The sequence below is a fragment of the Mixophyes fleayi genome, chromosome 3 (assembly GCF_038048845.1).
Source record: "Mixophyes fleayi isolate aMixFle1 chromosome 3, aMixFle1.hap1, whole genome shotgun sequence".
NCBI lineage: Eukaryota > Metazoa > Chordata > Amphibia > Anura > Limnodynastidae > Mixophyes > Mixophyes fleayi.
In genome coordinates, this window is record NC_134404.1 from 146,560,628 (window position 1) to 146,587,964 (window position 27,337).

The 27,337-nt window shown below is 41.1% G+C and overlaps 1 protein-coding gene across 1 annotated transcript in view; it reads left to right on the top strand.

Annotated features, from left to right (window-relative positions):
* HCRTR2 (hypocretin receptor 2) overlaps nucleotides 1-25,990 on the top strand; it is a 104,054-nt gene extending 78,064 nt beyond the window's left edge. Inside the window, exons 4-7 of the mRNA XM_075200604.1 lie at nucleotides 7,605-7,720; nucleotides 13,616-13,830; nucleotides 22,182-22,303; nucleotides 25,625-25,990. Coding sequence (XP_075056705.1) covers nucleotides 7,605-7,720; nucleotides 13,616-13,830; nucleotides 22,182-22,303; nucleotides 25,625-25,851 — 680 coding nt within the window. The 3' untranslated portion in view covers nucleotides 25,852-25,990. The remainder of the gene's footprint in view (nucleotides 1-7,604; nucleotides 7,721-13,615; nucleotides 13,831-22,181; nucleotides 22,304-25,624) is intronic.
* Nucleotides 25,991-27,337: the final 1,347 nt, after the last annotated feature.

A 27,337-nucleotide genomic window follows, 5' to 3' on the forward strand; every position in this document is an offset into this window, starting at 1 on the left:
GCCAAAGCACATAAGACAGAGAATACAGCAAATGCATCTAACCTGGTTTAGTGCATTTCAAATGGATAGCATTCACTAGACTAATAATACTATTAATAAATAATTTTATGGGAAAATATCTACATTTATGTTAAATAATAATAAGATAATATTTTATTCATTATAAGCTAAAACTATGAACAATAAAAAATCAATGCTAGTATCATTTTCATACTACATGCACTAATGATCCCACAAAACATCAGAATACCTAAACTCTACTGCAGTCATAGTTCAGTGTATATGACATATTTTCTCAGTCCAGTGGCAAAGTCAATGTCTTTTCTCTTCCACCTGCAGTTTGTAAAATTGTATAGTTGATTTAAGTAATGATGTGGCAATCTGAAACTGCTAAAAATAATACAATATAATAAAAATGTTGGACATAGACTTTTGGCCCATATACTGAATATGCAACATTAATCTCTAATGGGTCAGAGTACGTGTATGATTCCATCCATGAAGCAAAAGTTATTAATTAACTACTGTGAATCTCTGCATTTTGTAGAGAATATTGTGGCCTGGTGACTTCATTGTCTTTCTGTCTTCAGTTTTGATGATGAGCCTATCTATTTGTTGAGGATATAAAAAATATTTTTATTTAACTCTTTTTCTCTGCAGTGATAGCAACTTCACTTGTATTCTACAATGCATTGCAGGAGCCCAACAGTTCTAATAAATATAATTTAACATAACTGCATATTTTATACAATAGGACACCAACAGATCCTACTAACGTATTGCAATTATTGTGAGCTATATCACTGTGTGATGCAGAAGAATTAAATATACCTGCAGGGAATATGTGTAATTATGCAGGGGTATGGAGTACTTTCATAGACACAGTTTTACTGAATATGTTATCTATCGATTCCTATTTGCCTCAAAATCCTTCACATCATGGCAGTGTGCCTGACGCGTGCAGCCATGTCCTCACTTATATAATGACATAATCAATGGGCATGTCATTGATTCCCTCCAGATCAGCACATTAATCTTCTGCAATAATCTGTGCTGCTATTCTGTATAATTAACCTCAAAATTATAAAGTTAAATGATAAAATAGTGACACTAGTCAAATGCCGTGCCAAAGAAAAATTAATCATAGCATTAGCAATGAACAGAGTTCATAGCACACTGTCTCATAAACCTGAGGGGTCCGTCAACATGGCGATTTTATATATAGGAGATGAAGATAAGTGTAGAGCAGGATGAGAACGAGTTGAAAGAAGTAGGGGGAACAGATAGTCCAGAAGGATGCTCAACACACTTCGCTCATTGAGGTTTCGCAAGTCTTAATTACGTTGAGTAAGGTAAGCGATTCTTAAAGTGAGTTAAAGTGAGTGTGCCAAATTCTATTGATGAATGTAGTCAGGGTTGCTATTTGGCAAGTAACTGCAGTTATAATATGACTTATCAGCTTCCATAGGCCTGAGTGGCAGTATGTACAATTTGGCGGTGAGCAGAACATTAATTTGGAGGATTTTGTAGATTAAGTCTTTTATGCACTCCCAGAGGGAGCATCCAGGTGTCATGTAGCCTGTCCAGCATTTATTCCATACATCAGGGAAATTACTCTGGAGCCTGACTGGAACATAATCCAGTGAATCAGGATTTGTAAACTTAACATATGATGCCGACTCAAACATTGTAAGGGGCTTAAGTGTAAAAATTGATAGCAAGTTACATGACAGATGTTCAACTGAGCATGAAGGTTGTAAAATAGTGTTAAAGTGGTAACATGTTAGTTCATTTAAAAATCTGACGCTGTTTGTCAGCCAAGATTAAAAGACTGAAAGATCTAGTTAAGCCTGAAAGTCTGAATTAATAAAAATTGGGATCATAGGGGAGGGAGCTGGAGCTAGAGAAAAAAAGTTTTTTCGCACAATCCCACACTACCAAAGATAACGCTACTAGTGGGTATATTTTCGCCAGTCGGGATGATGATGTCATGGGAGACAGAGGTAGCAGGAGAGCATTGCCTTATTCATAGTCTCTGTTTCAGTAGGTGGCCATACCTTAGAAAATCAAGGTGTGTTCCACTGAACACATTGGGTGAGTTGCGCAGCCAAATAGCAATTTTTAAAGATATGTATATGTAACCCTCCACTCTGTGGGAATAGCTGCAGAATATGCAGCCTAACCTTTTGAGAGGAAGCGAGAGGGAAAGGAGAAATGTTGAGGGAGAGGGAAGAGGGGCTTGGAGGGTGGAGGTGATTCTAGCATATCTGTAAATTAATAGAGGAAGGATTGGGGGAGAAAGATTCAAAACAATAACATCACATATTAAATATCCATAAGCATGCTGTAACACAAGCAAATAATAAAACAATCAGTATAAACTTAGGTGTCTAATATATAATATCTATAGTATTAATCTCTTGGCACAGAGTGCCACTCCTTCTATCCAACAGGGACAAGGAGCGGAGGCAGAAAGGGTTTCTGTTACAATGGTCAGCTGGAGACTTTTCAGTACAAGAGGATACATAGGTTTCCTAATATGCCCAAAGCCCGTACAGTCACGAAATGCACAACTGGCTAAGCTCATATAACCAGACAAGTTTATGTGACCTCAGCAAGTTAGGAAAATTATCTGAGAACACGGCCAATCATAACAGACACAGATCTTATAACTGGGGTGCTCTGAGTCATTGTCGCCTACATTACAAACCTGCTAACAAAGAAAAAGGAGCGAGGCAAACAGTAATGCCTAAAGGGACAGCTGCTAGTGCGATAGAACAAAAGAAAGGAGAGCCTCCGGGTTCTGTAAAGGAATCAACATCAAGTTGTCTGGTGGAGACACTCTACAAGAAAAGAAGCATGAACAAAATATCAAAGTGATCCCAGCCTAACTGCATGTCAGTGTTAGGCATTAAGGGCCCCATTCATGTTCAAATTCAGTGTGAACGCAATTTGTGTTTAAAGAAATCGGACAAAACTTATGTATGCCCATATTAGTACAATCGGATCTCAAGAACCTTTTCCATTTGGATATCGGTATATATGTTCTGTATGGCTATACGATACTTGCCGTACAGATGGACAAAACACAGTGCAGTATATGCACATGTATATGTTCAATATGAAGTCCCATCAGGAAGCATGCATCAGTTTGACATCCGCCAGGCAAACCAGGATGCCCCAGCATTTACCATGGGACATCCGCAAATGGGGGACAACCAATACACCCCAGGCGCACATAACTACCTTAAATGGGGCAGCTGCCCCGGGCACTACAGAACCCGCCCCCCCTTCTGGGCTAACGGGAGCAGCTACAAGCCGACCCTCCCGGGTGGTACTTGGACAGAGACTATAGCCGATTCCATCAACGACAGCTGGGTTAAGTGTGTGCCCTCACCACTGGCCATCGTCTGCACAGCGTTTTCTGGCCACGCCTTGATCTTTAGACCCGAGGCCTGCCACCTTACTTACAATACCTTTGCTACACCCTTATAAATATCTCCTATGAACAAAAACAGGCCTTCGTCGCTCACATGAACACCATCTGGCCTATAAAGAAGGAGATTCTGAAAATGAATAAGCGGGTGCTCAATCCACAAACCCCTAATGAGCGAGTGAACAGGGCTATCACCGAGTTAATCTTCTTCCGGACCTCATCTGCCACCCGGTCATCACAAGAAAAAACGCCAGCTCATCCTAGGCACTATATCAGACCAGCATATGATCAGGTCAGGCCAGGAAGCACGAATCCAGACTAGTTCAGACCGAATCGAGAAAATAAGATCCACAGATTTTCCCAAGCCCAAATCATTCCCCCCCAATTGAAATACCAATACATGGGGCACCCCTCATTTTGCTACCTCATCTACCAAGAGTTTCATAAAACCGGGCCACCATAAACCCTCTGACCTATCCACTGGACCACTACCGACCCTGGAAGAGAGGATATGTCCCTTGCTGTCATGTTTAATGCAGCCCAATGAACATACGAGTGTCCAAGCATCCAGATCTACCGCGGGGTATTGTGGTCTGTAAGAGGCAGCAAAAAGCAATATAAACATTAGCATACATAACAAGCAAGCACATTTCAAATGAACGTGAATGGAAAAGGAAAAAGAAAAAAAGGTGCCAGAGCATAGCCTAGAGATTCAAGAAAGAACACCCATTTCCATCGTTATCAGCAGCCAATCAAAATAGAGGTGTATATTCTCACAAAAGGGAAGAAGGAAAACAAAGCTGGTGGCAGAAGCACAAGCGAAGGTAAAACTATAAAACCTTGTGGTGCTAGGTGCCAATCAGGCCCACTTTTTAGAGGGAAAAATTGAGAAATCCCTTTGTGCCCTGCTTCCAAAAGCATAAGCAGCTGAAACCCTGTGCCAGGGCAGCTAGCTCCAGCTTCCGACAAAATACCCGCCCCATGGGGATCACCCAGCAAGCGAAATTGAATGCCCCAACAAAGATTGGGTCTGCCGCAACGTCACTCCTCCCGGCCTTAGCACCTCGCTTATCGCACTATGCAATTTTTACACTTTGTCCAGCGGTACCCAACAAAGGCCCAAGACCATATCTATCTCAATGCCCAAGTACGACAACCGCGTTGACAGACCTTCCGTTTTCTCCCCTGCAACTGGAATGACCAATGAATGGAAAACTGCCCTTGCCAAGAACAACAGCTCCTTACAGGTAGTCGCTCCACCGGGCCCAACCACTAGGAAAACACCCAAGTAATGGGCGATGCCCTGATGGTCTGTGCCAGTGCAGACACACCAATGTAGGAAACAACTAAAACACTCAAAGAATGCGCAGGAAACCGCGCATCCCATGGGAAGGCATCTATCTACATAATAGCCATCATCCAGCCTGAAACCCATGAAGGGAAACGAGTCAGGGTGAAGTGGCAGAAAACGAAAAGCCAACTCAACGTCGACCTTTCCAAGTAATGCTCCTTTTCCAAACCCACGTACCATGTCCAGGGCGGCTTTGAAGGACATGACCCTGCAAAATCTCTCCGGGATCACATCATTCACCGAAGAACCATGGGGGAATGAGCGGTGCTGGAACAGTCTAAACTTCCCGGCAGCCTTCTTTCGAACCACCTTTACCAGGGAGACCACGAAGTCCCGGTAAGGTGGGTTCCGGAAAGGTCCGCACAAGCGGCCAAGCGCAACTTCTTTGCTGACTTTAGCCACCAACTCCTCAGGGAACAAACTGGCAGATTTCAAGTTCCCTACCCTAGCCGACTGAACTGATCCTTCGTTAGGCACTCGAAACCCATGAAGAAATACCTCCATCAAAAATTCTGCTTCATACTTGCGTGGGTAGCGACTAAGCCATCAGCTCAGGCTAACCACATTAATCGGCGATCCTACCTTCCGCAGCGCCAGTGAGGGTCTGGCTACCTGCTCCTCCCTTTCTGTCCTGCTTGTCGCATGACTGGATAACTTCCCCCACATCGAAGGCAAGTGTGGGAGAACTTACATACTGGTTCGTGCGGGCAACTTGCTTGGTTGAAAGGGCAATAGCGACCCTTGCTGAGAAAGGGCGCGCTACCCCTGCCTCACCCCCCAACCATCCTGGGGCACCTTAAACCAAGTTTCCACGTTCCAAAATCCCAGCATAAGGCTGGCGTGACCATCGTACTTTTCCCAAAACACCACATCATAGGCCAGCCAAACCCCAGGGTGGGCTGATGTGTACATCTCATGCACCATGTGCAAGTACTTCAACATGTCCATCCACTGCTGTGGGCGGGTCTCTACATAACAGGCGACAAAGAGATAAATGCCAGTAAGCCAGTTCTTATGAGACCTATAGCTAGCTTCTCCCCCACTCCCGTGTGACATTGCAGCACCCACTACTTTCTTGTCCTGTTTGGAAACAGCAAATATGTCTATGTACCTGCCTTTATCAATTTTGTCCCAGACAGAAATCCTGACCCCCTGAAAAATGGCTTGCTAGCGCAGCGCACTTTTTTTCCCCCAGAGATACGGGAGTCCCCGTAACGCCCAGACCTTCCCGTCGTCAGGCATTATCGCCTTCACGGGGCACAAAATGCTTCCGCAGGAACTTAACTAGTTGCTGGGGGCAGTCCCTGGAGTCAGAAGATGCAATACTAGAGCTATAACAGTCCGACAACAAAGGCTGAACATCAGGCAAATCATACATATTCATCTCACCTTGGAAAACAGAACCGCCCTCAGAGCCGACAAACTGACCTTCCAAATCGATTGTGGCGAGGAATGCTGCTCATGATTCAACGACCTTGAGATTCGTCTGATACCGAAGTTCCATAATCTGCTGGTTACAGACGTGTTACTAAGAGAAGCCTGAGACATAGAGCCGCAAGAAATAAACCTACGCTTGTGACAATCCGCCACTGGCAACACCTGTGCTGCCCTGCCAACTCCTCCCCATCAGCACGACCCCGGGACTTACTATCCCGGTTCGCGGTGGGGGGAACCACCCCCCTACAGCTCTAAAGCCCCTGATAAACGAGCGGCCTTGCTGCGACCCCCCCTGACACTCCCTGAGCCTGCTCACTGCTTGGGGATTCGAGAAAATAATGGCTGGGAGAATGGAAGTGACATCCGTCACTTCCAGGTGCGCGGCACCAGGCCCAATCGAGTAGTAACCTTCCGTCACGGCTCGTGGCGGAAGGTTACTACTCGATCGGCCCGGTGCCGCGCAACTGGAGGGAGGTGTGCGCCAGCTCACCTTCTCAGAGGGAGAACGGGGCACCCTAGGCTCAAAGGGGCGGGAGCCAGAACCGGACAGGGGGAAAGAGGGGGACCTGGACGGGAGCTCCATACCATGGAGAATCAAGAATAGAGGAGGTGAAAAAACAGGAGGTAAGAAAGTGGATGAAAAAGAGAAGGGGGAGAGGGGGGAGAAACGAGTGGTACCAGAGGAGAAAGGAAAAAAAGGGGGGACACGAAAAAGAAAGAAAAAAGCAGGGGGAGGTTAAAGGCTGTATACCCCTGCAAACAATAATAAGGAGGGGGGGACTGAAACGCTGCACAAAAAACACTAACAGAGAAAACATACAGGGAAAATAGAGAGAAAAGACAGGCAAAGAAATAGCAAGAGAATGAAAGGAGAAACACCAATGAACAAATGCACTAGGGGATAAGCAGAGAGTACAGTGATACTTATCCACCAACGTCCAGAAGTCAAGAGGCTGTTTACTCTCCGGCCATCCAATATATCACTTCTGACAATTGCTCCTCTGTGACATCAGATGGGCGTGTCCCTTAGTCAAATTATTAACTCCAGAGTACCACTACAGTTCACAGATCCAGCCTCAGATTTTAATATCCCTCAAGCTTAGATTCAGCCTTCAGTTTCTATTACCTTCTACATGAATCCAGTTGTCAAGTTGCATTCTGCAGCCTTTATCTTTAACACTTTTTTCTTTATGTATTGTTTTTTGCTTCATTTATGTATGTGGGAGTATATGTTTGTAAAACAGTATGAAATAAGTGGTAGCAGCAGCTAGTTGTTTTACCCAAAACTTTATTGTTGAAGTTCCCTATTAAGATGTATTTGTCTATTAAATTTTTCTATATCCATTATAATTGCTTAGAATATTTATGTTTTTATTTTAGGTGAACTTTACTCTAAAGTATATCACATATGTTTCTTCTTCATAACGTACATGGTTCCATTGTGCCTGATGATTCTAGCATATCTGCAAATTTTTCGAAAACTGTGGTGTCGGCAGGTAAGCTCTATTTTGTATTTAATTATTTATTTTATTATTGATTTAGTTATTCATTTGTAAAGTGTGGATAGTTGTTAAACTATTTTATGTTAACTAGTGGATTTAAGATATTTTGCCAAAATCTCTATAAACAGAAGATTACAAATTAGAAATAAGCATCATTCTGGTTTTATTTGAGTTAATTAATCAGTCACCATTTTGAAGAACAAAAAGGGATAAAGCCCTTTTTTTGTGTAGAGGTCATTTTCCTCTTATTTACTATACATAACAATAATGCTATGACTATTTACTATTGTTACCTATATCTTTGTTAAGCTAGGTACACACTACAGAAATTTCGACCAACTTTTTATGCCGAGTGATTTTACATGCGATCGATGGTCCGATCGCTCTGTCCATGGACTGCATACACACTAGCCTTGTTTAGGACGATAAAGGGAAGAGCGGACATTCCTTTAGCGACTTTTTACAGCCATGTTGTCGTGAGTAATTTCGTACTCCCTGTTGTGGATCGGTCAGAAGTTTATACACACTACACAGCGGAAAGGAGATTGGAACGAAAATATTAAACGGTACGACCAACCAAATGAGGCGATAATCGTCCATTTGGGCAGACTTTCGACCATCGTGTCACTGCACACACTGACCCGACTTTTGAACGAGCGGTCGTATGTCGGCTGTTTGAGCTGATTATTGGACAAAAACAGTGTAGTGTGTACCCAGCTTTACGCTGCTACTTCCCATACCACATGTTGAATACTAGCCATTATAATAACATTTAATGTACTTTGCATTGTTGTTATTGTTATTTTGATAGCTTTTAGACAATAAAATGTCTAATACAGATTTGTTAAACTGTGTAAACAGGCAATATTATGAATAGTTTTTTTTTCTTTTTTTATCCTTTTAAATGAGTTTCTTTTTGTTTGCACCAAGAATAAAATATTTCGTTTCAGATTCTTTGAGATATTGGGCCTGATTTATTAAGGAAAGTAAAGTAAAAAAAAGTAACTTTTCACATTGACAAAACCATCTTGCAGTGGAGGCAAATTTAAAATGTGGGGACAGGTTTATAGTTGGGGTAGGGCATGTGCTAGATCACCTTTAAATTTCAATAGCAAAAATAAAGTTCACAAGTATTTGTGTGCTACATGAAAAAACAGCCGGTATTTATCTTGTGTGTAAAATAATAAACTTATTTGGCCCCCTTGCACTCTAACATGGACTCCTTTTTTTTTTGCTTCCTTTCCATAATGAATCAGGCCCATAGTGTAGAAAATGGTGCATAACATTTGGAGGTAAATGTATTAACATGCGGGTTCTTCAACACCCGCGAGTTCAGCATTGTTCCCTTTACAATGCAGCACCGCTTTAAATTTAATCGCCGAAGACGCTGAACTCGCGGGTGTTGAAAAACCCGCATGTTAATACATTTACCTGTTGGTATCTGTTCCTATGTATCTGAAGCATATCAGTGCTCACAGGAAAGTATACAAAAGATTTTATAAATGTAACTTCCTTTTTTATTTAAGGTTTTTCTTTAGTGTTTTTAAATATGTCTTTAATGTAGTGTTTTATTTACTCCAACGATTTAGTAAATGAACACATTTATTTAAGGTAAAGTAATGGGTATTGCACTCACACATGAAAAACAGACATACAATCATGGATTTGTTAATATAGCAAACATAGCTGAGGATGAAGCAACTCAGTTGAAACTCTTGGTGAATTTAGGCTTTAGACTGCCAGAAAATACTTTGGAAGAGTTACCCAGGAGCAATCTTTTAGACCAAGCACAAATAGAAAGAAGACCGCTCAGCAAATAGGACCATTTTGTAACTCTTTGGCATATGCTGAGTTGGATGAGTTTGCATAAAAAATAGGCTCTAAAAAGCCCCAATTACAAAATAGAGTATTTAGGCTCATGTGCTCACAGGCATCTCAAGGTGTATCCAGCTCAGCACCAGTCACCTATGCGTCAGGTTCATGCAGTTGTTCTCAGATACACTAACACCCAACCAGATCAAGAGAAGTTTATTAACATTTGTTTTGATAAGTGAAAAACACTTTTTGTTGTTAATTTTGGTTAAAGTAAATAAAAAACTCTATAATACAGCATGTGTAATTTTCCTTCTCATGTATTGAACGAGCGGTCGTATGTTGGCTGTTTGAGCCGATTATTGGACGAAAACAGTGTAGTGTGTACCCAGCTTTATACTGCTACTTCCCATGCCACATGTTGAATACTACCCATTATAATAACATTTAATGTACTTTGCATTGTTGTTATTGTTATTTTGATAAAAAGTAGTAAAAAGTTAATTCTAAAATACTGCCACAACATAATGTAATATATATGAACAAAGAAAGAGCCTGTCAGCGTCAGAGGTGAATTCACAATCAAACAATCAGAAGCGGCTAACTAGGGGCTGCTTCTGTTCTCAATGACATTTTATTGTGGCCATACACAGTGTAGAATTTCATATGTTATGTTAAGGAAACAGGTGCATGCCCAACTCAGCATAAGCCCTTTAATATCTACTTTACTAATGTTTCATACCATAGATAGATGCTTCTTTTCAATGTGAGTGTAATATATACTATTTTAGCTGAAGTAAATATTCTAACTTCCTAAACCATTGAAGTTCAATCTCCCTCCTTCTGCAGTCAAACATCTGTTTTTGATAAAATGAGAAAAATCTCATTACTGAAAGTGGCTTTTAACCACTCAGTTTATAAGAAACTGTAGAGTGCAAGAGAAATTGTATCTAAATAAACTATGTTCATGCAGCGTCTTCTGTCTTATACATACTACACTTGAGAATACTATACAGGTCCTCATGTAGTGTTAAATGTAAGTAATTGTTTTGTGTGTAAAATATGCATTTACTTACTGTGCATGCAGATTTGACCACGTCTTATATTTATTACACCTTATACTTAGAGATGTGGAACATGAAAGGGAAGGGGTAAGCGTAGGCCTAGTATAGTATGGGCATGTTCTCATAGTTGTGACTAAATCAGAGGTAGATACATCCGCAGGTAGACCTGTCAGCTGGTGTATCTCTTGAGGGTGCTCAACCCCTGGTGCAAAGATACGTGCTGGTAATGACGATAATCAGCACTGACTTTTTGCAGTGTAAAATAATATTTTGTGGGCATCACAGTGGCTTAGTGGTTAGCACTTCTGCCTCACAGCACTGGGGTCATGAGTTCGATTCCTGACCATGGCCGTATCTGTGTGGAGTTTGTATGTTCTCCCTGTGTTTGTGTGGGTTTCCTCCCACACTCCAAAAACATATCTAAATAAATAGATGATGATGATAATTTACTACAATGATGTTCATTCAGTCCCCATATGGGGTCTAGCTGCAACTAGCCAATCACAGCAACTTTCTCCCATTCTGGATGATTGGTTAATAGCGAACAAGCCTCCTGGCCAGTCATTAGTGTCCGGGCTCAGCAAGTAGCAGTTCAGAGTTGTTAATATGCTTTTTGTTTATTACTTTTGAAATACAAGTAAGAAAACTGACGATCCCTTCGGATTAAGGTGATTAGCAAAGTGGTGAAGAAGGGATTGGGGGAATATTTATTTTAAAGAAAGGATTTTCTTCTTCTGTGGCACTAGAGTGCCATGGCTGCCAGGGAATGCTGGTGTTTGTAGTTCCATTGAATAACAATGGCAGGACAGTTAGGATTGAAGAGCTGTTTGACAGGAGCTTGATTGCACACTTTATCTAAATAAAACATTATCATCTGTAATCTATAGATAGGGCTATTAGCTAATAAGAAAGAGAACCAAGTGCCAATTGTTTGAGAAAAAATAAGCTCCAAGTATAATACATTAAAAAGAGATGTTTCTGGTCATTCACTGCTTGGCTAACTGACCAGTAGCTGGGAAGAATGTGGGACTTGCTGGGACTTAGAAGGAGAAGGAGAGAGACTGCAACCTCTCTATAAGTAAATATTTATTATGTGATCATTCCCTTTCTGTGTTTCTCTCTTTCTCTCAATCTGTGCGTAGACACAATTTTCTTTTTTTTTGTAAAATAAAAGTAACAATTTATTTAACTTACTGGAGTTAGTTCTAAACCGACCTCTGAATAATGTGCAGCAATATATCTCAACGTCACTACAGTCTTCTTTACTATTACAGACAGAGAGGTCTATATTGCTTTTCACTCCAGCAATCACTGGCTTTAGCCTGCAGTGTGATCTCAATAATCAGAAGTCAGTAATCACTGTAGGAGGCGTAAATACTAAAGCTAGGTACACACTACACGATTTTCATCCAATAATCGGCTCAATCAGCAGACATACGACCGCTCGTTCAAAAGTCAGGTCAGTGTGTGTAGTGACACGATGGTCGAAAGTCTGCCCAAATGGACGATTGTCTCCTCATTTGGTTGGTCGTACCGTTTAATATTTTCGTTCCAATCTCGTTTTCGTTGTGTGTATAAACTTCCGACCGATCCACAACAGTGAGTACGAAATTAAAGTCATTTCTCACGACAACATAGCTGTAAAAAGTCACCAATGGGACGTCTGCACTTCCCTTTATCGTCCTAAACATGGCTAGTGTGTATGCAGTCAACGGACTGAGCGATCGGACCATCGCTAGCATGTAAAAGCGATCGGAATAAAAAGTTGGTGGAAAATTCTGTAGTGTGTACCCAACTTTATCCTTCTAGTGGATGCAGTCCCTGGATTCATTGTTCTGCATACAATACCGCTTGCCTTCCCCCAGGCACATTGCTGCTACTAGCCTTTGCAAAGTTGGGAGCAGAAAGCAATACATTTTCTGTGTGAAGTTGGTGTTGGCCTGGGAAATGAGGGGCTTCTAAAACTGGGGAGCCACAGGTTTTTCATAGTGATTTATAAACTATTACTTAAGCAATGGCTCTCTAGCTGTTTGGGACTACAGGACTATATGCCAGATTTTGGCTTAGTTTGTATGAATAAAAAATGGTAATATGTGCAGCAATTATATAAAGATAATGTAAAACAAAAGGTTTGCAATAAACTGTTTTTCACATGCCATATTTTGCGCATGGAATACCAGCATGTTACTAGCCCATATAGATACTGTATATGGTTATTACCTATTACTCTTACCACAAGCAGTCACCTCCCCTGAGTGAATAGTCAATTAAGTGAAATTGTATTATAAGAATTTGTCATACTTGCCTACCTTCTCTTGGCTTTGTCTGGGAGAGGGGCGTGCCTGGAGGGCAGGAGGGGGTGGGGCGTGGCCATTCGCGGTGAATCACGTCATTTTGGCCCTGCAACAAAACATCATTTCCGTCACGGGGGCGAGGCCAAAATGACGCGATTCACCTTGAATCGCGTCATTTTGAGGTGCCAGGTGCGGGATGCGGGAGATTTGCCAGCTCTCCCGGGAGTCCGTGAGACTGGCCCGAATTTCGGGAGTCTCCCGGACATCCCGGGAGAGTTGGCAAGTATGGAATTTGTATATGTTTGAAGCATTGCAGACAGATGCTGAACTTTGAACTTTTTTGGGTGGGAGCATGGTTATCTTTTAAGTAAACCATTTACCATAAATAAGTTTAAAGCTGCATTACATTCATTTCAAAACCAGAAGATGCCACAAGCATATGGCCTCTATATTGAAATCTTATAATTATTCAAAAACTGTATTCTGGAGACATTACTAGATACCTTTATATGTCTATAATAAACTGATATTCTTTATATCACAGCAGCATTTATTGTGTCTTCTCTTTGTTTAATTCTGGAATTTGTGTGCACTGAATGCTAATGGTGACTATCAGGATAATAATTTTCTGTGTCTTCTGTTCACACCAATTAGGTCTTTTTTCTCATAATACATTATAACATTACCTTTTTTTTTTACAAACCTTCCTTACGTGACAGATACCAGGAACCTCATCCATAGTCCAGAGAAAATGGAAACCTTTACAATGTCCAGTCCAATCTAAAGGTCTAGGACAACAAGCATTTAAATCAAGAGTTAATGCTGAAATAAAACAGATTCGTGCCAGGAGAAAAACTGCTCGTATGCTAATGGTTGTCCTGCTGGTCTTTGCAATTTGCTATTTACCAATTAGTATCCTTAATATTTTGAAAAGGTAGAGTGCAGTCTTTATTGTAACTATAAGAATAACTAAGTATTTATCATTGATATTATTTGTAACTATAGTTGTATGTAGCTTATTGTAAAACTATAAAGTGGATGCTTGTTTATAAGTAACATTATAAGAAATGTAATGAACATTCTTTCCACTTGTGCTCAGGTCTGGGTCTACATGTTTTGTTTAGGGGGGCAGTTTACCAATTATATTACCTCTAAAGAAAATATTTAGTACCAATAAAAACCATCATAATTTTCCATCTAGTGTGCCATTGCCTTTTATTTCCTCCTCAGTCTCTGACTTTCAGCCTCTTTCCTACTCTCTATTCATTTCTGTTTAATTTACCTGTTTCATTCCTTCTATATGCTGGGTCTGTTTCTTTTCATCCTGTCAGCTGCAATGAAACAGTATTCAATCCCCTCCCTTGTTAGCCAGTCACATGGCCTGGCTCACCTGTCAATCAAAATGCCTTTAATGGCTGGGAAAATATATTCTACTTACCTTGCAGTGAAGGGGATCTCAGAGCACATGCAAGCAAGGAAACTGGGGGCATTGTACCACTCATCACTTTCTGAATTTGCCGCCGCACATGCCTGTTGCCTAACAAAAGAGCCATCAGCTGTTTACTTAGCAACGTTTAACATCATTTACTTCAGCCAACAATATTGTAAACAAGTGAATAAACTAAGGGTAGACCATTGTCTCATTAATAAATTGAGGCTTGTTGGATATATGGATGTACCTGTCACGCCGTAGGCCTATGAGGCTGAAGATAATATGACACTAACCTGTATTGGGTGCCACTGGTCAAACAGGCGCGGAGACTAACGTACCCCTGGTGTTCACCAGGGACCCCCGCAAGGAGGTTTGGACTTCGCAGCAGGGAGCACGCAGGTCGCGGTCCTATAAGCCAGTTACCAGTGTAGCGTAGAGAGGTCAGACGGTTCCGGGTCACAGCAGTCGGGAATATCAGGTACAAAAGGGTAATCCAAAGGAATAGTCGCCAAGCCGAAGTCACAGTACAGAATGGGTCACACAGAAGAGTAGAATGGTCGCCAAGCCGGGGTCACAACAGGTAATCAGGAATCAGAATACTCAGGAGTATGGGGGAAATAGGGAAGCCAGGAACACTGGTGGTGAACCTGTTACTCTGGCAGCCTAATGGCGCCAGAGGCAGGTTTAAATAGGATCCAGACTGAATTGATTGATGGAGAGCGGAGGCGGCAGCGGGAACAGAAGCAGCGTCCCGTTGCCTAGCAACGGAAGTGAGACCAGGGCGCATGCGCCCGCTATCCGGAAGTCCTGCGGCAGCCGACGGGGAGATCAGACATCCGTTCCCCGTCTGACAGGGAATCAGCGGGGACGGCGTCTGACAGTACCCCCTCCCCTCCTCCCTCTCAGAAAAGGATTGCCTTTCCACAGAAATTTTGCAAGGAGACGAGGAGCATGAAGGTCGGCCTCCGAGACCCACGATCTCTCCTCCGGACCGTAACCTCTCCAGTGTACAAGATACTGAGGTTTGTGCTGGAAGAAACGTCTCTTCAGAATCCTCTCGATCTCGAATTCATCCCCTAAAGATGTTTTAATAGGTGGAGGAGGAGCAGGTTCTCTGAAGAATTCATTGAGAATCAGCGGTTTCAGCAATGAAATATGAAATGTGTTATGGATTCTAAGAGACGGAGGTAATGCAAGTTTGAAGGAAACAGGATTGATGACTTGTGATATGGCAAAGGGACCAATAAACTTAGGAGCCAATTTCATGGATGGAACTTGAAGTCGAAGGTTGCGTGTAGACAACCAAACACGGTCTCCTACCCTTAGTACTGGAGCAACTCTTCTATGAAGATCAGCCGCTTTCTTCTGTCTCTGTACAGAAGTAGACAGTGCTTCTTTGGTTTGAGACCAGATTTGAGAGAAATCATGGATGAGAGTATCAGCCGCTGGTACTAGAGAGGAGGGAGCTTCGGACAAGAGAGGAGGAGTGAGATGTCTGCCGTAAATAATAAAAATTGGAGAACGCCCAGAGGAGGAATGTAGAAGATTGTTGTGGGCGAATTCGGCCCAATACAGAAGATCATTCCATGTCGTTTGATGATCAGAAGCAAAACACCGTAGAAAACACTCCAAGTCTTGATTCACTCGTTCTGTCTGTCCGTTAGTTTGGGGGTGATATCCGGAAGAAAATTTGAGACTGACTCCAATCTTTTTACAAAAAGCTCTCCAAAACTTAGTGACAAATTTTACTCCTCTGTCAGAGATGATCTCTTGAGGGCATCCATGAAGACGGAAGATGTTCTTTAGAAACAAATCTGCAAGTTTAGTAACTGAAGGGAGTCCTTTACAAGGAGTGAAGTGTGAAATTTTTGAAAAGCGGTCTACCACGACCCAGATGGTATTGTAGCCATTGCTCAAAGGGAGATCGGTGATGAAGTCTATCGTAATGCTGGTCCAGGGAGAAACCGGAATAGGCAGAGGAAGGAGAAGACCAGGAGGACTTTGTCTTGGCACCTTGTGGCGTGCACAAACCGAACATGCAGATACAAATTTTAGAACATCTGAAGCCAGTTTAGGCCACCAATAATATCTGGAGAGAAATTCTTGTGTTCTCTTGTAACCGGCATGGCCGGCAAATTTGGACTCGTGAGCCCAACATAGTAGTTTAGAGCGGAGATGAGGTTCCACGAATGAACGCCCTGGAGGGGGAGAGATTACTGAAGAATTGGTGATGGCCACTGTTTGTATTGGATTTAGAATCATTTTGTTGTCTAAACAAGTGAAAGTACCGTCATTATCAAAGGACCTGGAGAGAGCATCGGCCTTGGAATTTTTGGAACCGGGACGAAAGGTGAGAATGAGTTGGAACCTGGCAAAGAAAAGAGACCAGCGAGCTTGACGGGGGTTAAGACATTGTGCTTCCTGGAGATAAGTAAGATTTTTATGATCTGTCATGACCGTGACGGGATGTAAGGCACCCTCTAGTAAGTGACGCCACTCCTCAAGGGCAATCTTGATGGCTAATAATTCCTTGTCACCGATTCCATAATTTAGTTCAGTGCTAGAGAATTTCTTAGACAGGAATCCACAAGTTTCTAATGTACCTGAAGCAGATTTTTGGGAAAGTATAGCTCCAATCCCGACTGAAGAAGCGTCCACTTCAATAAAAAAACGTTCTCCCTTGGTCTGGCTGTCTGAGTATAGGGGCCGAAAGAAATGCTTCTTTAAGAGTTTTGAAGGCCAATATGGCTTTGACAGGCCATGGTTTGCTGCAGGCACCTTTTCGAGTTAAAGCTGTAATTGGACAGATAATGGATGAAAAGCCTTTAATGAACTGCCGGTAATAATTGGCAAAGCCGATAAAGCGTTGGGTAGCTTTAAGACCAATAGGTTATGGCCAGTTGACAATGGCCTTCACTTTCTGCGGATCCATTAGCAGGACGGTGCCAGAAACTATGTATCCTAGAAATGGAACATTTCTCCAGCTTGCAATATAAGGAATGTTTCCGGAGGCGAGAAAGAACAGTCTTGACATGGAGACGATGAACATGTAAGTCAGATGAAAATATAAAAATATCGTCCAGGTAGACAATTACAAATTGATACAGAAGATCCATGAAAATCTCGTTGACAAAATCTTGAAACACTGCAGGGGCATTGCAAAGTCCAAACGGCATGACTAAGTACTCATAGTGCCCGTCACGGGTGTTAAATGCCTTTTCCACTCATCGCCCTTTCGAATGCGGATTAAGTTGTAGGCCCCTCTGAGATCTAATTTAGAGAAGATTTTGGCTCCTCTAATCCGGTCGAACAATTCAGTGATCAATGGGAGCGGATAGCGGTTCTTGATGGTAATATCATTAAGACGGCGGTAGTCTATGCACGGTCTTAATGAACCGTCTTTTTTTTTTCAAAAAAAGAATCCGGCTCCTGCTGGCGAGGTAGACTTTCTGATAAAACCTTCTTTGAAGGTTATCTGATATATATAGAGACATTGCCTTAGTCTCAGGGAGAGCCAGAGGATAAACTCTACCTTTGGGAATATTTTTGCCGGGAATTAGCTCAATAGGACAATCCCATGCTCGATGTGGAGGGAGCGTCTCTGCTGCGGTCTTGCTAAACACATCAATAAAGTCTAAATACGGCTCTGGTAGTTTGGGGTGGGAATCCAGAGAGAGACAAGGAAGTTGTTTAGGAGGACGTATTTTCGAGAGGCATTGATTGAAGCATGAGGAGCCCCAGGAGGTAACTTGAGCGAGAGCCCAATCGAATTGTGGCGAATGTTTCCTGAGCCATGGTAGTCCTAGAATGATGGAATTAACGGACTGTGGAATAACCAGGAACTGAATCCACTCTTGATGGAGAACCCCTACCTGCAACTGAATTGGAGCAGTAGTGTCAGTGATGGAACCGTTGCTGACGCGGTTACCGTCAACTGCAGTAAGAACCAGAGGTTGCGGCAATGGAGTGCAGGGTATGTGAAGCTTCGACACCAGAGTGGCAGAGATAAAATTTCCTGCAGATCTGGAATCCATAAAAGCAGAACAATTTAGGGAAGAGTCCGAAAATGTGAGGGTGACAGGCATCAGAAAACTGTTATCTTTGGAAGGAGAGGGAGAATGGAGACATGAACCTAGAACAACCTCCCTGGTGTTGCCTAGGCAGTGAAGTTTTCCGGCCTCTTGGGACAAGAAGATAGCAGATGACCGGATTCTCCATAGTACAAACACAAACGATTCTTGATCCTGCGTTCTCTCTCATCCCGTGACAGGCAAGAGCGTCCAATTTGCATTGGCTCTTCCGCCGGGAGAGCTGGAGATTGAAAACGAGGAGCCAAACAGTGCGACGACCTTGGACCCTCTCCTGAGAGCGCTCTTGAAGGCGAATGTCTACCTTGACACACAAAGAGACCAAGTCGTCAAGCTTGGATGGAAGGTCTTGCGAAGCCAGTGCGTCCTTGATAGGGTCTGACAGGCCTTGCCAATAGGTGGCGGAGAGAGCTTCATCATTCCAGCCTAATTCTGAGGCTAAGGTACGGAACTGAACCGCGTATTGACCTGCAGTTAAAGAACCTTGGCGAAGAGCTAACAAACTGGATGCAGCCGAAGACACACGACCAGGTTCATCAAATACCCTCCGGAAATTCTCAATGAAAGTGTCAGAATGAAGGAGAGATCCATCTCTTCGTTCCCACAGTGGCGAGGCCCAAGCTAGGGCCTGTCCCGTCAGGAGGGAAATTATATAGGCCACCTTAGCTCTCTCAGATGCGAAGTTTTCCGGTGAAAGTTCAAACTGGATGGAACACTGATTTAGGAATCCACGGCATCCTTTGGGATTACCATCGTATTTCTCTGGGGTTAGAATCCGTAGTGTTCTAGAGGTAGCCAGTGCTGCGCTTGGTGGAGCAGCAGCCGGAGCAGGATCAGGAACTGGGGCTGCTGCCTGAGAAGTGCTAAGGGCATCCAAGCGGGAAATCACTCCTTGTAAACACTGCAAGAGTTGTGCTTGGTTGGCCTCCTGGCGTTCTACCCGTACTCCTAAATGGATGAGGAGGTCTCGGGATGAGGGTTCTCCGGTACCGTCAGTCATGGCCAGAGTAAACTGTCACGCTGTAGGCCTATGAGGCTGAAGATAATATGACACTAACCGGTATTGGTGCCACTGGTCAAACAGGCGCGGAGTCTAACGTACCCCTGGTGTTCACCAGGGACCCCCGCAAGGAGGTTTGGACTTCGCAGCAGGGAGCACGCAGGTCGCGGTCCTATAAGCCAGTTACCAGTGTAGCGTAGAGAGGTCAGACGGTTCCGGGTCACAGCAGTCGGGAATATCAGGTACAAAAGGGTAATCCAAAGGAATAATCGCCAAGCCGAAGTCACAGTACAGAATGGGTCACACAGAAAAGTAGAATGGTCGCCAAGCCGGGGTCACAACAGGTAATCAGGAATCAGAATACTCAGGAGTATGGAGGAAATAGGCAAGCCCGCTATCCGAAAGTCCTGCGGCAGCCGACGGGGAGATCAGAAGTCCGTTCCCCTCTGACAGGGAATCAGCGGGGACGGCGTCTGACAGTACCATTCTGATGCATAGAAACCACTCTACATATTTGTATTTTAATTGTGTGCATTGTAAAATATATTGTAATTTGGAAGCATTAGTAGATCTAACAAAAAGCTAAATGTTGCTAATTTTATTAATTTATAACACTGTTATAAATGTATCTTACAATGTATACCATGATCCTCAGATGAAACAGACTCTAGTGCAGTTTATGTAGAACACTTAATTAGAAGTCACAGCGTACCACAGCTGCAATGATTGTCCAAATTTGCAAAGCAGAAATATAGATTTATTGATGAAATAAGAAAATTTATTGGTGAATTAAGTAACCCTAACTCTCCAATGACATCTCCTACGTATACGTGTTCAGACTACTGAAATTGGGATACAGTTTCCCATTACTGGCTAGTTAGTCTTTCTACAGTAAGCAAAAGGCATGGCTTAAGAATTTTGGAACAAATGCCCTGTTTAGATGAAAGAGCCTAACTTCTCCAGATTCTGCATGTGAAGAAATCTTGGATTTGCATAACTTCAAGGAACTGTGTTGTTGAATTAAAGGGACAAATACAGGGCTCTATTTAACATGGATGATGAGTAGGCAGCAGTGAGTTTAATTTTGTTTAGCTGCGTACCGCAGCAATGCCAAATGTACTGGTGCTTTAAATTACCATGCCAAGACTTATTGACGAGCCCTGGCGAACACCCTTCTCATCTAAACGAAATAAAACCTCCTTCACCAGCAGCCTTACACTGCTGCCAAATGAAGGATCTGCTCTATAGCTTACTGAGCATATACGGCTGAGGTTGACCATGTGCATTGCGATGGGACCCAGCGATGGTTGAAGAGAGACTTCTTCAGCAACACTGGAATCCATAGGGACTCCATTAACAGGGTAAGCTAACCCAATCTCAAGATGGCGTTAGTCTTTTAAGGCCGGCTGTGAAAAGCAAAGCTTTTCACTGCTTGTTAAATTAGGGTCACATCGCAAGTCCCCTTAGAAGTCTATAGGGACCACAGTGACCAGTGTTAGACAGATTAAGGCAAGATAAATTAATTTCCACTGCTTTAACCCCTTGATAAAGTAAAACAACAGCTGTGGTGACCATTCACTGGAGAAAACACCTATTTTTTCCAGATTTTTGGCTCATCACAAGTTAGTAAATAGACCCCTCAGTCTGATAAATGGAATATTGCACTACATTATGCAGTAAGATAAGCACTATGACCAAAATATTAATTAGTGTTACCAGGGAAGTACAAACCCACCATTGTAACTAATCTAATTAGCTATCATAGACATCTAAAGAGGGCACACACTGTAATATCTATTGATTGCACTAATAATATGCCTATGTCATCCAGCTGAGCAGTCAATGTGTAGAATAGCTTAACCTGTATGCAGGCCCGGCGCTCCCATTAGGCAAGGTTAGGCAATTGCCTAGGGCACCGGGCTCTGCAGGGCACCTCAAAATTTAAAAAAAATGACTATGGTCATTTAAAACGGAAATCAACGGGGAGGAGAGGAGGGAAGGGGCTATGAATCTTACCTGCATGAAGCTGCTCCTCTCTGCTCTGTCTCCTCCCCTCCGCTCACTGACAGTGACAGGCCGACAGTGTCTGTGAGTGGAGGGGAGAAGACAGAGCAGAGAGGAGCAGCTTCATGCAGGTAAGTTAAAGAAAGACATGGGGAGCTGAGGGGGGGCGCCAATTTTTAAGGGGAGCGCCTATTTTCACACTGTGCCTAGGGCGCCAAGGACCCTAGCACCGGCGCTGCCTGTATGATTAGGGCACCCGCATTTGTGTGCCAACTACGAAAACAGCAAAAGTGTCTGTATGAATTCACTGTGAGTTAGTTTAGTACTAAAATATTATAATTCAAATTATGAAGATGGATGAGTGTTATAGTAACCATCAAAGTCAAACTTCCACCTAAAATTTATATTTAGTGAACACTTAATCTTACATCCAGTCTCTCAATAGTACATCCACTATATCCAAGATGATTCTAAATATTACATAAACATGAACTTTAGACATTCAATGTTACGTAAATCTATTCCCACTTCTGTATGCATGATCCATGTCTTCCTTGTTTTCCTGGGACTAAAAGAACATACCACCTTTATTTCTATTTGTTTCTATGTATTTCACAGGATGCAAAAGAAATGGAGGAAGAATGTTCTGTTAAAGTTTATAATATTATTTTGTTTAATTTTAAGTAGCTGTTAGAGCAATTTAACTGATTGACAATAGGCAATAATAATATTTAATAATATATGCTGTTTTGCTTCTGCAGAGTTTTTGGAATGTTTACCCAGACGAATGACAGGGAGACAGTATATGCCTGGTTTACATTTTCTCATTGGTTGGTGTATGCCAATAGTGCAGCTAATCCAATCATTTACAACTTTCTAAGTGGTAAGTTATTTTTTTTTTATTATTCTTACTTGTCTCTATACAGCTTGCTGAAAAGCTGAAAAGCAACATGAGAACTAAGAAATAAATGATTATACCAATAATTATTAAATATAAAAAAAATAAAAGACAACATTCATTATATATTACAGTCAATTTCACAACAACATAAATATATTCATATAATCCTAACTTTAAGCAGACAGTTTTATAGTATTTTTTTTTACAATACATTATATACAAAATGTCCAGCAATAAAAATGCCTTTAGATCCATTCTCCTGTTATTCCGCCTTAGAGATACCACTAACGCCCCATTGTGTATGTCACAGACAAGGACAGTTTCCCATGTTGAAGTAAACCTGTATCTAGGAGTAATCACTAAAGAGGTCAATCACCCAAGTATGATCGTTGACCCAAAATGAGACTGTCATAAAAATAAAAAAACAAACAAAACAAAAATAAATATGTTACTGCAAAGTCATCAGTTGACAGGTCCCAGTAGGAATGTAAATGTGTTACAAAAGTAAAATGTTTTTCTGCCTTATATATATATATATATATATATATATATATATATATATATATATATATATAATTTACACACACTCAGAAATGAGTTTTGTTCAGAATGCAAAGACAGTTTTGGACATACAAGATAAACCTTTTAAAGTAATACTTTTTACAGTAATAAAGGCACAAAGAAGTAACCTTTTCTATTTAGCCTCATATTTACTGATGTAGGGAATAACGGAGAAGCAAAGCCATTTAGTTAGGACATAACACAGCAAATACATTTATATAGGAGAGCATTCAGGGAACTCCCTGGCACAATACTGCAATCTATATGATAATCATGGCCTCGAGAGTGTTGTAAAAATGGTTTACAACTCAACCTAATAGCAGGGAGGCATCTACTTGGCTATCTGGGTCTATCTTAGGCTGGGTACACACTACAGAAAATTTCTCCGGATGCGATATTGTTAACAATTTTACCAACTGAAGGTCCCAATCAGCGTGCTGATTTATGGGTACATACTATGCACGATTTTCCTTCAGATCTGGGCTCTTCATCTATCATACCGTCGGTTGAATTGTTAATCTGTAAACTCTATAGAGATTTGTCTACATTGTTGGTCATGAGTGCATACGCACTTCAGAATTTGCCAAACATCGTTCCATCGTTTATAAAGATTTTTTGTCAGGTTATAAAATCAAATCAAATGACACAATGTGCTTTGGTACAATTAAACATGATCATGGGAGCGTACACACTAATGCAATATCAGGCATAACGGTCATTTATTGTGTGATTGGCACGATAATTTGGTATATGTATGAGTAAGAATATATTTTTCTTAGCCATAAATATACAATTTGATGCTATTTTGTATTATTAGCTTGCATTTATATGTAGGTCTAGATGTGTAAGTATATAGCACAATATATTGAGTATCCCAGAATAAGCTATATTTAAACTATTTATTCTTATTTATTTTTATATAAATAAGTAATTTTTGAGACTTAAGTGGCATTAATTTCAAAGAACTTAGCCAGATCACTTTAGTTAACAAAAGTATTTAAAACCAATAGTCTGATTGTAATCAGGACAAACATTGTAAGTGACAAAACCTCAGCAACATATACCACATTAAATGTAAACAACATTAAATTTATTTAATGATAAATTCTGCTGATTGCCATTGATAGCATAGCATGTTAGAATATAAGACGTCATTAAAACATAAAGAGCAATGTCAAGTCAGGAAGCAGAAAAAAGAAATAGTAACACGATGTAACTGAATAAATGGAACCAACTCAGTACCTGTATCCAAACTTAAATCGTGAAAGGCATATTGATTATTTAGTATTAGGAGATACTGACTATCCATTAATAAAGCCAATAATATGTATTGACATCATTCAAAATGATTAATCACATATTGGTTAAATTAAAAATAAAATAAGAGATTTTTAAATCAATATTGCAATGCTTGTAGAGTTCTTATTAATGCATATTGAAAAACAGTAGTGAAACTTGTCTCTCACAATCCTGTACGAAACATGTGTTTTTGTAGTTACGGTAAGTATTGTAACACCTGAAAACAAGGTTTTTCAGAGATATATTTTAACTCAGAAAAATTAAATCAGTAAAAAAAAGTGTCAAGCACATAAATGGCAGGGTAGAGTTAGTGTTTAGGGGCCTGAGTCATTAAGGATCTTAACTTAAGAAACTTCTTATTTAAGTCTCCTGGACAAAACCATGTTACAATGCAAGGGGTGCAAATTAGTTTTCTGTCTTGCACATAAGTTAAATACTGACTGTTTTTTCATGTAGCACACAAATACTTGATAGCTTATTTGTGCACTGAAATTTAAAGTTGACATTTGTGTGCTACATGAAAAAACCGTCAGCATTTAACTTATGTGCAAAACAGAAAACTAGTTTGCACCCCTTGCATTGCAACATGGTTTTGTGCAGAAGACTTAAATAAAAAGGTTCTTAAGTTAAGATCCTTATTGATTATTATTATTATTATTATTATTATTATTATCATTTATTTGTTAGGCGCCACAAGGTTTCTGCAGCGCCGCACATAGTACAAACAGTAGACTATACAGGGTATAACAGTACAGAACAATAAACAAAAAGTACCAATACTTCAGAAACTCCAGGCAGGCAGATGCAATAGACACAGAGCAGAAGAACGGGTAAGGAGACAGGAGGGAAGAGGGCCCTGCTCATTCAAGCTTACATCCTAAGGGAGGGTTGACAGACCAGGCACAAGAGGAGCCGGTTGAGGCAATGGGAGAGAGGGGAGAATGAGCAGAGGAGATAGGGGTTAAGTGGATGGGTGGTAGGCTTTGAGAAAGATGTGAGTTTTGAGTGCACGTTTGAAGGAGCACAGAGTGGGAGAGAGGCGGATGGAGCAAGGGAGGTCATTCCAGTGAAGGGGGGCTGCAAGGGAAAAGTCCTGGATTCTGGAATGGGAAGAGGTGATCAGAGTTGAGGAGATGCGACAGTCACTAGAGCACTAGAGCCTCGATGATTAGGCTCTAGTGCTGTTAAATACATGAATAAGGTGCATAAACATCACAGTTGCAAAATCCATCAATACTGTCATTCAGTGGTCGTGTGGGTGTATATGGTGTTAATTCCATTCAATTACATTCCCATTACATTTTTCATACCGTCACTTCTAAATGTCCACTTTGACCACTACTATCATTAGATAATTCACCTCTCATTCCTAAACCATCAACATTGTGGGGGATTATGTATGCAGTAAACACTGTACAAATTTTTCTTTCTTTATTTTGTCAGGTAAATTTAGAGAGGAATTCAAAGCGGCCTTTTCATGTTGTTGCCTCGGTGTCCACAATAATCAAGATGATCATCTCACACGGGGAAGAGCCAGCACAGAAAGCAGGAAATCATTGACTACACAGATCAGCAACTTTGATAATGTTCTAAAAATCTCAGAACATGTTGTTCTAACCAATATTAGCACCCTGAACACAAATGGTACTGGAGCTGTTCATAACTGGTAAATGTTCTCAAATGAATAAGAAACACATTTAACAAAATAAATATCACTCGTTAAATTAATATACAGTTGTTTACCGCTTGTTAATAAGAAAACTGAACAAATGAATCTGATGCGTTGATAAAGTAATTGTTTGTCCTCATTAATTCTAGATTAGAAGGGAACAATTTTACATGAAGCAAATCATCTCAAATATATATGTGATATATAATGTCCCAATGATAATCTTTTTGCATATAAAGCCTTCATATAATAAAAACACCCAGGCAGAAGGAAACCGAAGAGCTGCTCTCCAACTCACTGAAATGAGTGACAGCTTACAAGGTAGACTTTTGTCAATTTGAAGGCTAATTACTATACCATGTACCTTGTACAAGCATTGCCTCCTTAAATTATTACCTGAACAAGTCGGATCACATTGAGTCTCTTCAATGTGACGTCAGCCATCGCTGCCGGCTTCTTCAGGGACCACAATGGACAAAAGTCTACCTTGCCAGCTGTTAGTAATTTCAGTGAGTCGACGAGCAGCTCTTTGGTTTCCTCATGCCGGGGTAAATACTGTCTGGTTTTCCACGGCCGGAAAACTGACTACCACCGGTTTCTACAGCTCTGTCTACAAGCATGGACTGTCAGTCTCTCCAATGCATTACTACAAGGAATTTTTTTTTGCATTTATATTTTGTGGCAAATCCATCTCATTCTGAGGAAGCCACACTTCCATCCAAAACTAAAAAATTATTTTTTGGATTGAATTATATGTGATGAGTTAAAAAACAAAATGTCACTTATCTTACTTTCCATCAAATTTTCGATTGGTGGGTCTTGAGAAGCCGTTAACGGTCCAAGCAGGACCTTTCTACTACTCAGGGTGGGCCTTTTTAAAACTGGTATTGACAATGTCAAAGCTATTATGTGGAGCTATCCTTTAACTTGACACATCTCTCTCGGCATGTTCAGTCACTTTTCCCAATAGTTATTTGTTTACTTTATAATAAATCTAATTTATAAATTCTCTTTATAATGTGAATATCCATATTTAAATTCTAACCTGTAGTTTCATTCATAGGGTTCCCCTGGATGATCACATTTAATTTTTTTTAGTGATTTCGATATGTAACTATTTTAATTATTTTATTATGTATTCATTTAATTAACAGTATAGAATTGACCAGCTAATGAACGTTATTTTATTTCTGTTTCTAATAATATTTTCTTTTATCCCAAGCAACTCAAAATATAGCACATCTTATTTTTATTGCAACACTTGAAATTAGTTTCCATATTAATAACTGCCTCGTAAAATGTGCAATAATAGGAAGTGTTAAACACTGGGCCTGATTCAGCATGAGACTTATGCCAAACTGCGTTGTCGTATCATTGCATTTTCCATACTGCACATACATTGCACACAACCTCGTGACTCCTTGTGCCTGAAATGACACGACTGGAGAGGGAAAGGATGTTCTAATGTAAACAATGTACAGTAAGGA